This window comes from Cheilinus undulatus, linkage group 16 (genome assembly GCF_018320785.1).
Source record: "Cheilinus undulatus linkage group 16, ASM1832078v1, whole genome shotgun sequence".
NCBI classification, from domain to species: Eukaryota; Metazoa; Chordata; class Actinopteri; order Labriformes; family Labridae; genus Cheilinus; species Cheilinus undulatus.
This window is the reverse complement of record NC_054880.1, coordinates 3,254,302-3,266,717: the sequence shown is the minus strand read 5'-3', so window position 1 is coordinate 3,266,717 and position 12,416 is coordinate 3,254,302. Positions and strand designations below refer to the sequence as shown.

At 38.3% G+C, this 12,416-nt stretch overlaps 2 protein-coding genes across 3 annotated transcripts; both read right to left on the bottom strand.

The window, feature by feature from the left end:
- Positions 1 to 270: 270 nt before the first annotated feature.
- LOC121523551 (gastrula zinc finger protein XlCGF57.1-like) lies at positions 271 to 5,551 on the bottom strand. Of its 2 annotated transcripts, none has more exons than XM_041808476.1 (3): positions 5,315 to 5,551; positions 2,822 to 3,202; positions 271 to 2,091 (listed from the first exon to the last, which is right to left on the bottom strand). In XM_041808476.1, exons 2-3 carry the CDS (start codon positions 2,988 to 2,990, stop codon positions 509 to 511), a joined length of 1,752 nt encoding a protein of 583 aa, XP_041664410.1. In that variant the 5' UTR covers positions 2,991 to 3,202; positions 5,315 to 5,551; the 3' UTR covers positions 271 to 508. The 2 variants fall into 2 exon arrangements, with proteins under 2 accessions (XP_041664410.1, XP_041664409.1); XM_041808475.1 differs by having other exon boundaries at positions 2,822 to 3,004.
- A 1,824-nt stretch (positions 5,552 to 7,375) lies between these two features.
- Positions 7,376 to 11,906, bottom strand: LOC121523619 (zinc finger protein 664-like). Its single transcript, XM_041808558.1, has 2 exons — positions 11,772 to 11,906; positions 7,376 to 9,391 (listed from the first exon to the last, which is right to left on the bottom strand). Exons 1-2 carry the CDS (start codon positions 11,794 to 11,796, stop codon positions 8,166 to 8,168), a joined length of 1,251 nt encoding a protein of 416 aa, XP_041664492.1. The 5' UTR covers positions 11,797 to 11,906; the 3' UTR covers positions 7,376 to 8,165.
- Positions 11,907 to 12,416: the final 510 nt, after the last annotated feature.

Sequence of the window (12,416 nt, the reverse complement as noted above, 5' to 3'; positions counted from 1 at the left end):
TGCAATATGCGATTACAACATTATACATAAATGGTATTGAGTCTACTTGCTTGGTTATCAAGGAAAAGGCAAATGTATATATATATATATATTTTTTTTTTTTAAGTGTCCATTTCTCAGCTCAAAACATACAAATATAAGATAGCAAAACAAACACAAAACATTACGGTTTTACAGTACTGCTTTGAAAAGAAATTAATATTTAAAAAATAATGATATATCTTTTTTCTTTTTTGAAATTTAAGATACTTATTCAAAGTGCAATAATGGCACTATTGTTAACTTAAAGGCAATTTTAAAGACAATTTACTAAACACTTCAGGCACTCCTTCATAAGAAAACTAATTGCAGCCTTTTGTGGGATTATGCAATTGCACAGTCTGACATTATGATTGCAATTGTGATAGATTAATTGTGTAGTACTTTGTCACAAGTACTACATTTCACAACTCAGACTGGAATTTACTATTATCTTGTTTTAAAACACACACGGATGGTCTCTGGTTCTTTAGGACTCATCACAACAGTCCTCTATGGTTACCTCAATCTCTGGTTGTAATTCTTTGTCTGGATCAGAGTTCCTAGTTTCTTCTGATCTGCCACAATCCTCTACATCAGCTCCAGTCTCTGGCTGTCTTTCCTGCTCAATTTGTTCCTTTAATGGCTCTGAAACATGAACACAAACTGACTTGTGTCTTTTTAGCTGAGAATGCCATGAGAATTTTTGTCCACAAGAACTGCAGCTTAAAGGTTTTTCTCCTGTGTGGCTTATCATGTGCCTATTCAACTGTGCTTTATCCTTGAAACTTTTATTACATTCAGAACAACAGAAAGGTTTCTCTCCTGTGTGATTCATCATATGTTTTTTCAGATACCCTTTAATGGCAAATCTTTTACCACACTCAGCACAACTGAGGGGTTTCTCGCCTGTATGAACGAACATATGTTTGGCCAGAATTCGCTTACAATTAAATCCTTTTCCGCACTCTGAGCAGTTGAAGCGTTTCTCTGTTTTGTGGACTAACATGTGCTGGGTTAAAGTTGGTTTGCGTTTATATGCTTTACCACACACGGAGCAGCAGAAGGGTTTTTTACTTGAATGAGCTTGCATGTGTTGGTTCAGGCTTTCTTTACTACAAAAGTCTTTACCACACTCTGAGCAACCAAAGGGTTTCTCTTGTCTGTGAATGCGCATATGTGTTGTCAGATATTCTTGACTATTAAATCTTTTACCACATTCAGAGCAAGGAAAGGGTTTCTCTCCTGTGTGAACGCGCATATGATTGGTCAGATATTCTTTGCAATTAAATCGTTTATCACACTCAGAGCAACTGAAGGGTTTCTCTCCTGTGTGAATTCTCAAATGATATGTCAGGTGGCGTTTACGTCTGAATCTTTTGCCACACTGAGGGCAGCTGAAGGGTTTCTCTCCTGTGTGCGTTCTCAAGTGCTCTGTCAGATGACTTGTATAATTAAATCTCAAACCACATACAGGGCAGGTGATGGGTTTCCCCTCCAGGTGAATTCTCAAATGTCGTTCCAGATGCGCTTTAAAGATGTACATTTTACCACACGCAGGACAGCTGTGCAATTTCTTATTGGTATTTGGTTCATTATTCTCTGCTCTTTCCACAGGGCTTAAACCTGACTGACACACAGATGTGTGCTTCACATTGTTACAGTCTTCAGTCTCAGGTTCAGAAGACTCTTCAATTTTGACCTCAGTCTCATATGATAAGCAGTTCTCTGGATCTGAGCTCCAGGATTGTTCCGATCCTTCACAATCCTCTCCATCACCTGCTGTTTCTATCTGTTCAGTTTCTATTTGATGAAGCTGGGAGCACGGAGAGTTTTCATCATCATCATCATCATCATCATCTTCGGTCTTCAAATGACCGGGACTGAATGTGAACTTGATAATATCAGCCTCCTCCTGTCCTTGGAGCTGCTCTCCATCCTGACTGATCCAAAGTTCCTCTTGTTCTTCTTTGACATGCAGAGGCTCAATGTCCTCATGATCCAGGCTGGGGCACCACTCCTCAGGAGGCTCTTCTTTACTCACTGATAGCTGCTGAACATCCGCGGGTAGCACTAAAAGACAGAGATCATGGGATGTTGTAAATTCATTTCACACCAAACTGGAATTTTAAGCTGCTGCTTAATAGTAAAATGTTTGCTCTTTTTTTTTGTTTACATCTTGTTTTCTTAAAAAAGTAACCTTTGAACACATTAGGAGACTTGAGATTGTATATTCATTGTTATTTAAGATAATATGATTATGAATATTTTCATTAATTAATTTGCAATAAATTGAGAAACATGTATTTGACATAACCCTGTTATCAATGAAATTGCTGTTTTTAGATTTTTAAAATCAGTTTTGAGCCAAACCTCAATACTGCTCTATGTTATTATTGTTGCCAGTCTAGTTAAATCTTTATCTAATTTTTAGCATTTGATTTAAAAGGAAACAATAGTAACTTACAATACTGAGAGAGAATTGGACTTTTGTTCCAGCAACAAATGTGAATATCTCCTAAAATACAGTCAAATAAGTTTGTCAAAATGTTCAATATGTTGATGCCTTTAGAAATATTATTTAGATAATATGATATCCATGCTTTTATGTTCAAAAGTACCAAAAGTAAAGAATTTGAGAAAGAATAGGTGCTTCACTAGAGAAATTAAGGGTTTTCTCTCATATATGTGTGGTAAGAAGCTTATTCTTTTTAAATGTTTTACCACACTGAGAGCATCTATGTGAATTTAGAAAGTCTTATGTTTCCTTTTTTGAATGTCTACCACAGAATTGAATCTTTACCTGATTGACAGTCTCTGGTCTCCATCCAATCATCACAGTCTCCAGTCTCAGGTTCAGATGAGTCTTCAAGCTTGACCTCAATCTCTGGATCTGAGTTCCAAGCTGGTTCTGATTCCTTTGAAATCCAAAACTCCCTGATGAAACTGTGAGGACTGATGTTTCTCTTCATTATCTTCACAGGAACTGAAGTCAAAGGGAAATGGAAGTATCAGACCTGAAACAGCTCCCCTGTTTGACTTCTGGCCCACACTTTCCCCTGCACTTTTCTAATGTGTGGAGTCTAACTGTCACTCTGGTCCAGATTGGAGCTCCAGTCCTTCTGCTCAGAGGGAACCTCTTCTTTCATCACCCACAAACAGCAGCTGGGTTTAGGCATAAGTACTAAAATAAAGACAAACACATCACAGAAAGCTGTGAGTTTATAATACAAATATTGGAATGCGGATTCTTGATATTGCGTTTAATGTTTTGTTTGTACAATCTCAATGCTTAATTCTCATCTTTTGCTCTGATCTGATTTTCTTATTTGGCTGTTCACACTGCCGTCAAATTCCAAATGTTTAGATAAGAAAAGTTTAGTACCAAACATGAAAGTGGCCTGAGGTGGAAACAGAACATGGCTGACAGATGGATTTCTGTAAAAATCAGATCAAATGTAAGTAATTTCTGATAAAACTGTTGCAATCTTGATCCTTTTGGGGTAGATTTAATTTAGATGCAAGGATTTTAAAACAAAAGACACCCTAAAAAACCAGTACATTTATAAAAGTAATCTTATTTTTGGGGCCAGGTGGGGAGCTTTGGGGAGCCTGATATGGCCCTCAGGCTGCCAGTTGATGATCACTGCTCCAAGTTGGACTGTTTTTTGATTATTACAGGGAATCAACCACCACAGTAAGGATATTCTGTATATTCTTTACAGCAGAACTCCTTCTTGTGTCTTGCTTAACTTATATAAATGCGCACAATTACCTCTCATTTGTAATTTAAGTGATTTGCCACTGATTTCATAAACACATGTAGCACAGAGAGTGAGGAAATTTTTATTTGGTAGATTATTTCTTTGCTGCATCAATGCTTCTTTGCAATAAATCTTATACTGAAGCCTGTTTAGTTCCCTTTAAATGGAGCCACATTTGTAAGGAGCATGTATTTGCAGGATGAGTAGCAGAGCTGAGTATGTGGGTTCAGTCCATGAAAAATTTGGCAGTCTTCTGTTAATACCAAACAGCTGATTCTGCTATTGACTTGTTTGGTGTTTGGTGGATTGGATGATTAAAGTCTGAAGAAACATGACATATTGGCAATTTAATGGTTTCATCATTTAACAGACAGAAGCCTCAGTAGCATACGGAAGAACCATACACAGCCACAACAGCCTGGCTCCTCCTCCTCATGCTGGTCACCAGTTTGGTCACACACTGTTGTGGGATGGCATCCCATTCTTCAACCAGCATTTGTCGCAAGTCAGCCAGCGTGGTTTTGTTGGTCATTCTGTCACGATCAGCACACCCAAGCTGATCCCACAAGTGTTCAATGGTGTTGAGGTCAGAACTGCAGGAAGGTCATTCCATCCTCTCCAATCCCAAATTCTGGAGGTAGTCTCTGATAAACCCGCTCTGTGGGGGTGAGCGTCATCATCTTGGAGGATAGAGTTAAGTCCCACAGCAGAAATTCATCTCAATATCTGTCTGTATTGAGATCACCTCCAAAAACAAGCTAGTTTTTCCAGTTAGCGAGATGTCACCCCACACATCATACTGCCTCCCCCGAAAGATGTCACTCTACTGGGGCAGCAGTCAGCAAAGCTTTCTTCACATCTTCTCCACATTTTGACTCTACGATCCAACCGCCGTAGGCAGAGTCTGGACTCATCGCTGAACCTAACAGGACAGGCACCTGGGGGTACCAGAAGCTCACACCAAGAGTCAGTAGCAACAGCAGAGCAAGCTGTTGAGCATTAGCAGAGAAGATGTGGCAAATTTTTCAAGGGTGCAACCCACTCAGCTCTGCTGCTCATCCCACAAATGCATGATCCTTACAAATTCGGCACCATTTAAAGGGGAAATAAACAGGCTTTTCAACGGCGTTACATTTATTGCCAAGAAGCATCTAATAAATAATCTACCGCATACAGACTTCCTTACTTTTTGTGCTTAATTTGGTAAGTACGTCCAGTCAGAGACATTATATTGTCACACAGCAGGGGTTCTGTTGATTTCTGCTACCTTCCCAAATGCGTTTCTTTGCTTTTCTGTGCATTGATAAAGGGTTATGGTTTGATTACTGCTACGGTTTCGCGCTGCGGTAAAATTTTTGGACGAAACAGCACCATAAAGAGATTTAAAGCCCAGAAAAACAAGATTTATTGTCATCAGGAGCTAGCTGCGGCTAACACAGTACTGTGTGGATATTAACGTTAGCTAAAGGCTAACCTCCCTGCAACATTTGCGGCAAACACGTTAGCAGAGGAATAAAACATAAACTGGTTACCTGCAGCTTTAATCAACGACATAAAATCCAATCGAACAGTTTTTTTTCTTCGTCGGTGGAGCTCCTTATCGTCACGACATAGCTGACAAACGAATTTACGTCTTTTACTGGCTAGTCTGCAAACATGATAGATTAATCTGAACTACATTAAGCAGAACGAGAATACGGCTGGTCTGTAAACACGCTAAATCAAATGGGATGAGATTAAATAGGACACATCTGTGCTGGCTGCAAACAGCCTTCGAGACCCGGAAATACATGAAACGCATTCTTCTTCGTCTTTTTCGGATTGGCAGACTTGACGCAGCAGTTGCGTGTTGCTGCCCCCTACAGTCTGAGGTGATCGGCAGTTTAATCTCCATTTCAACTGGTAGAGAAAAGAGGAATGTAGATATTCCAGCAGTCTTTTAGCCTTTTTAAAACAACACTTTTTTATCATTCAAAAATATTCAATCAAATTAAAATGCAAAAAAGAGAACAAGCTCACAACACTTAAAAAATGTGCAAAGGTTGTGGATTAGGATTTCATCTGATTTTATAGAGGAGTTTTATGTTTTTACCTCTCTGCTTTTGTCTGCTTCTGCTGTGCTGTTGGCCAACAACAAAACTTTGTTGCATTGCGCACACTGACATAAATTATCTTATCTCTCATGAAAACAGAAATAAACCAGGGAAATTTTTGCTGCCTTGCAGCAGTCAGTGTCTGGATTAAATCCATGTCAGACAGGTCCTCTCTGCATAAAGTGAGCATACTGGTACATTGTGACGCATGGTTAGAAAGGCTCAGCCTTTTAACAGCAGTGGAGAACTGTTGACTTGGACTGAGGATATCATTAGGCGGTGGAAGAACCCTTATCTGAGGATCACACAGTCTCCTCCTCAGACCCCTGGTGCTTAGCTTTCACATCCATTCTGAGTAGTTTATCTGATGCTTTAGAATAAAGAGTGGACAAAGCTCAACTGTTTAAAAAAGGTGCACTTCCTCCCCAGGACCAGACGTAAGCAAGCAGCCCCCGACATACACTCTCAGGCCCTGACATAAATTGATTCTTTCCTTCATATCAATTTGTCAGTTGAGGCAGTTCAGGCATCTAACCCGGATGCCTCATAGTCCTGTGGAGGTCTTAGTCCAGCTGGCAGGAGACCTTGCTGGAGGGTTTTGTACACCATCTGGCCTTGGAATGCCTCCAAATCCCCAAGAAGGAGCTGGAAAGGATTGCTGGGGAGAGAGATGTCCGGGTTGAAGATGGACAGATGGACTCCTGGACACTAACCAGAGCACAAGCCTATTTGCTATATGAACACTGTAAGTGAGCTGATGCACTTTGAGGCAGCTATGGATTTATCTTTTGTTTTTTATGTTAAACTGCTGACTTTTATGTACCTCTACTTGAGTAATGATATCCTTCATGTTTAAATCTGATAATAAGAGAGTGAGTGAAAACAGATTTAATACAAATCATTTTATTTGTTAATGACTTCAACATCTCAGCTTTATATCCATTCACCCATTATCTAAACCACTTAACCTGTATGGATCAGGGCACAGGAGTTCAGATGTCATTGGGTTATATTATTTGACTGTATTGAAACAAACAAGCAGGCATGCTCACACCAACACTCACTGCCAATATAGAACCACAACTGACCTAATGAGCATGAGGAAGCTAGTGTTTCTGTCTGATATTTTCCAACCAAAACGATTTATTACATAGAAAATGGTGTATTTTGGACCAGAAGGCATGTAAAAGAACAAAGAGAGAAAAGCAAACACATCTGAAATGTGCCATGCATACTTATTGACAGATTTATTTCCCATGAGCACATCTGTGACCCATTAAATCGCGCCTTGACCCACTTTTGGTACCCAAACAAACATATGAGAACCACTGATCCAAAAATAAATCTGCTTGTCCAATTGTGACTGTCAGATAAAACTAACTGTGAGTTGTGATATATGGCATGATAACAGGATTACATGTCCATAAAGTGTTATGGATTATGACTACACATTATTCAACATAATGGTTAAAAAAAATAAAATAAACAAGGCATTTTCTGAGTTTACATGATATTAAGGGCTACTTCATCACCTTAAAAAGGGAATAACATCCACTCCTCTGAAATGAAGCCTACAACACCACGTTGCTGCATTTCTTTTCATCTCTGTATCCTCAGAGTCCAGAGGACAGGTCACAGTGACAGTGAGCTCTGCTCTGGGAGCACCATCTCATGTAGGACCAGTCATAGTTTCTTTCTGACACACCTCACTGAGAACACATGCATCAAAAACATTTACACTATACAGTTTACTGTCCCGTAGCCTCTCCATCTGTAACAGCACAAGAACTTAAGTGATAAAAAATGTTCATAAAGAATGAGTGCAACACATTTAATTTAAGGCTCCAAGTATAAATTAATAAATCATAAAAAATAAAGATCAATAATTAACTGTTAAATAAATCAGTGAAAAAGAGATTTCATCTGATTAATCAAACTGGCTGTTTAAATATTTACAACTGAAGACTCTGGGAAACGTAATGATGTTTTTGTTTTTCTGTTTTTTTTTTTTTTTTTTTACAAAGTTATTTGGTAAAAGTATTTTAACATTGATGCTTTATGATCACATTGAATTAATGGTTTGTCACTAACACCCACTCTTGTCTACATGCCTCATTTCAAAAATAGAAAGATCACTGTTTCTGTCCATTGTGACTCTACAGAAGTTAACGTCTGCTGAAACTGTTTAACTATCCAAAAAAGCTGAGTTTTACTGGTTTGTAACCAGTATTCCATTTCCTGACACTGACTCAGTTTATTAACTTAAAACTGACAAAAGTTCTGTGGCTTTCTAGGAATCTTCATGAAAGTCTTCAGTTTCATGTTCAGAAAAGTCCTCAATGATAACCTCAATCTCTGGTTGTAAATGTCCCCCTGGATCCGAATTCCTAGCTCCTTCTGATCCTCCACAATCCTCTACATCAGCTCCTGTTTCTGTCTTTCTTTTTATCTTTGTTTGTTTCTTTAATTGCATTGAAGCATAATCACTACCAACACACTTGTGTCTTTTTAACATGTGGTTATTAAAATTTTCTTTAACCTTAAAAGTTTTAGTGCACTCTGAGCAACTGAAAGGCCTCTCCCCTGTGTGAACCATCATGTGTTTTCTCAGAGATCCTTTATAGGCAAACCTTTTGTCACACTCAGAGCAACTAAGGGGCTTCTCTTTTGTGTGAACTATCATATGTATAGTCAGATATGCCTTGCGGTTAAATCTTTTGCCACACTCAGAGCAACTGAAGGGTTTCTCTCCAGAGTGAGTTCTTAAATGATCTCGCAGATGCCGTTTACGTTTGAAACTTTTGTCACAATCGGGGCAGCTGAAGGGTTTCTCTCCTGTGTGAGTTTTCAAATGATCTTTCAGATGATTTATATGCCTATATCTCTTGCCACACTCAGAGCAACTATAGGGTTTCTCTCCTGTGTGAGTTCTCAAGTGATCCGTCAGATTACCTTTATGACTAAATCCTTTGCCACATTCAGGGCAGCTTAAAGGTTTCTCCACAATGTGAATTAATGTATGTTGTTCCAGATGTGCTTGAGGACTTCCTTTATCTTCCTCTCTTTCTACTGATTTTAAATCTGACTGATGCATTGCACTGCACATCACATCATTACAGTCTTCAGTCTCAGACTCAGAAGACTCTTCAATCTTGACCTCAATCTCTGGATGTAAATATCTCTCAGCATCTGAGCTCCTTGCTTCTTCTGATCCTTCACAGTCTTCTCCATCATCTCCTGTTTCCATCTCTTCAGTTTTTATTTCATGAAGTTGAAAGGACTCTGGTTTCTCTTCATCACCTTCAGTCTTCACAACAACAGGACTGCATGGGAACTTAACATCCTCCTCCTCATGTCCTTCAAGCTGCTCACCGTCCTGACTGATCCACAGTTCCTCTTGCTCCTCTTTAAATGGAGGATGTTCACTTTCCTCCTGGTCCTGACTGGGGCTCCAATCCTGCTCTTCAGGAGGCTCTTCTTTGCTCACTGACAGCTTCTGGACATCAATGGGAACCACTGAAATACACAGAAAACAACCAAGGGGAGCTGTGTTAGTTTTGTCGAATAAAACAGTGACCAAAAATGTTAGTCAACTATTTTTTCCCCACACTTCAGGAATTTTAGAACAGCTGCCAAATATCACACTGAAAGGGAAGCTGTAAGATTATCTTTGAAAGAAGAAAACAGAATTTAAGATGACACTTAAAAGTCACATCTTTTAATCAAATTTGTCTTTATATCAAGCCAAGTATAAACATTTCGTAAAAACATATTTTGTCTTGATATGCCATGTTCACTGTCATCTAATAAACAATAATGATTTTAAATATTGCTTTCTTTATAATATGCATGTAACTGTAAAACTTTATGTTTGACACCACACTGCTGTCAGTAAAACTGTTCTTTTAAGATTTTTTTTCTGTTAGTGTATAATTCAGCAAATGACAATATTTTTGTTTTCATCTGTGTTCCTGTACCTGTAGGGACTCAATACATTTTTGCAGAAAATAATGTCCTTTGCTGACACAAAATCCTGATTTTAAGTTTATTGATTCTATGGAAAACTTGATATAGTTAACAGCCTGGGTCAAGGGCATTGTAATAAAGTGCTCTGAGGCCCCCATGACATGATCACCGTTTGTTTTCATATTAAATTCACCGAAATATTTAATTGTTCTCTCAATATCTATGAAATGCTACATAGGTTTAATGTTTATTTAAAAATAACACAGAAAAACAAGTGGAATTGTGTCCTTGTGACCTTTGATCCTCCATTACCAGACTGTCATTGTCATCATGATATACTGTCTATACCATCTCTTTATTTTCATTATAACAGTTTCACTCAATTGTTTCTACAGCAAATATCGTAAACATTAAGTTGTTGTCCTTGTGCCTTTGAGGGAAACCCCACCTAGAATTTATGAAGATAGAGATTTAATATTTGTGAGTGATTGCTTATCAAAACTCAGTTTCTTTTCATCACACAGTGCATTCAGAAAGTATGAACACCCCTTTCACTTTTTTCAGTTTTCTTTTGTTGCAGCCTGATGCTGATCCTGATTCTACAGCTGTTGAAATTATTATTTTTTTCTCTCTTTAATCTACACTCAATGCTCCATAATCACAAAATGAAAACAGAGTTTTAGACAGTTTAACAATTAATGAAAGAAACTGAAATATCACATTGACATAAGCATTCAGACCTTTTTCAACAACACTGAAACTCGGCCCAGGTGCCTTCCATTTCTTTTGAGCTTTGCTGAGATGTCTCTACACTTTGACTGGAGCCCACCTGTAGTAAATTAAATTGATTGGGCATGGTTTGTCAAGGCAGACACCTCTCTATAGAGGGCCTCACAGCTGAAAATGCATACCAGAGCAAAAACCTGAGCCTGCAGAGCTCAGAGACAGGATTGTTGCAAGGCACCGATCTGGGAAAGGCTACAAAAACATTTCATATAGAAGAAGTTTGGCACAACCGATAATCTTCCAAGAGCTGGTCACCCAGCCAAACTAAGGAATCAGGGGGAGATATGCCTTAGAAAGAGAGGTGACCAAGAACCCTATGGTCACTCTGACTGAGCTCCACCCTCCACCTATCTGGGCTTTATGGCAGAGTGGCTAGACAGAGGCCTCTCCTCAGTGCAGACACAGGAGGGCCTGCTTGTCTTTTTATGTGAAATCTTTTGTAAATCCAGAGAGAATATTCATACATTTGCAAACATTTTTTAAATTTTGTTTTCACGTTGTAATTATGGGATATTGAGCGTAGATTAATATGACTGCTACCCCAAGGATTTTTAATGGACTCTGAATGGGATACCTGTAAGCTAATGGTTAGTTTTTACACGATGTCATGGTGCATATTCTGTTCTATAACGATATTTAACGATAGAATCAACACTGACATGCTAGTGAACCTCTTGTAGCTAACTGAACATTCTGACTTTGGATTGTTTTTTTTTTTTAAATACATTTAAAAGTTCATCTATTTTTATGTATGTTTTAGCAGATAATCATGGCTCAGATCGACCATGTGTTAAAAGTAGAAAAGTAGATCTTAATCATAAAGTTACTCACTAGTTAGCAGCCTGTAATCTAAACTAACACACCGTACCGCAGTCCTTCAGAATTCAAACACTGAAGTCTTATTTTTAACGGATTCGAGAAACAGAAATATTATGGAGCGAAAGAGATTCATCGATTCGTCGAATAATCTTGTAGGAAAACGGGTTTCTAACTGATTCACCGCCATGTACCTGAAGACTTTAAATCTCCATAAATAATAATCAGGTGAGAGCTACGGCTAACTCTGTGGTGTGTGAATATGAGCGTTAGCTAAAGGCCCAGCTTTCTCACACGTTTACAGGTTTTAAAATAAGAGAAAACAAACCTGAAAAATCCAGAATCCCGGACATTTTACACTCACATCCACAAGTTAACTTAGATAAAGAAAAGTCGACTCTGACTGAATTTGCTCCTACATGACGCTAGGTCATGCTAACATGCTAACCGAGCTATTTTTTTTAGGAACTAGTCTACGTGACCCGGAAACAACCGGAAAATCTGGTTCTCACGCTCCCATTTGACCTTCAGAATAAAGGTAGAGTTTTATGTTTAAGCCTTTATACCAGGGGTGTCAAACTCGATCACTGCAGGGGCCAGATTCTGGATTCAGGACTAACCTGAGGGCCTAACAGCGTCACCATTTTAACCATGATCTGTCAACCCTGTTTCACCAGTAATAAAATATGAAAAAAAAAATTAGCACTGATGATAAATGATTTTGATTTTTAAAAAGTTAAAAAGATAGGTTTAAAGGCTCACAATCTGAGAAAAGTAAATGTATTAGTTCAAAAAGGTCAAAACATGAAATTGAAAAATAATGTTTTTATGGCAAATGCATTAGAAAGAAAGTCAAAATCATGAGTTTAAAAGGTCAAAATATGAAATAAAATTTGTTATTATGAAAGTAAAAGTCAAAATATGATTCAACATTTTAAACTGTGAGTCTAAAAGGGTCAAACTATGGGATTAT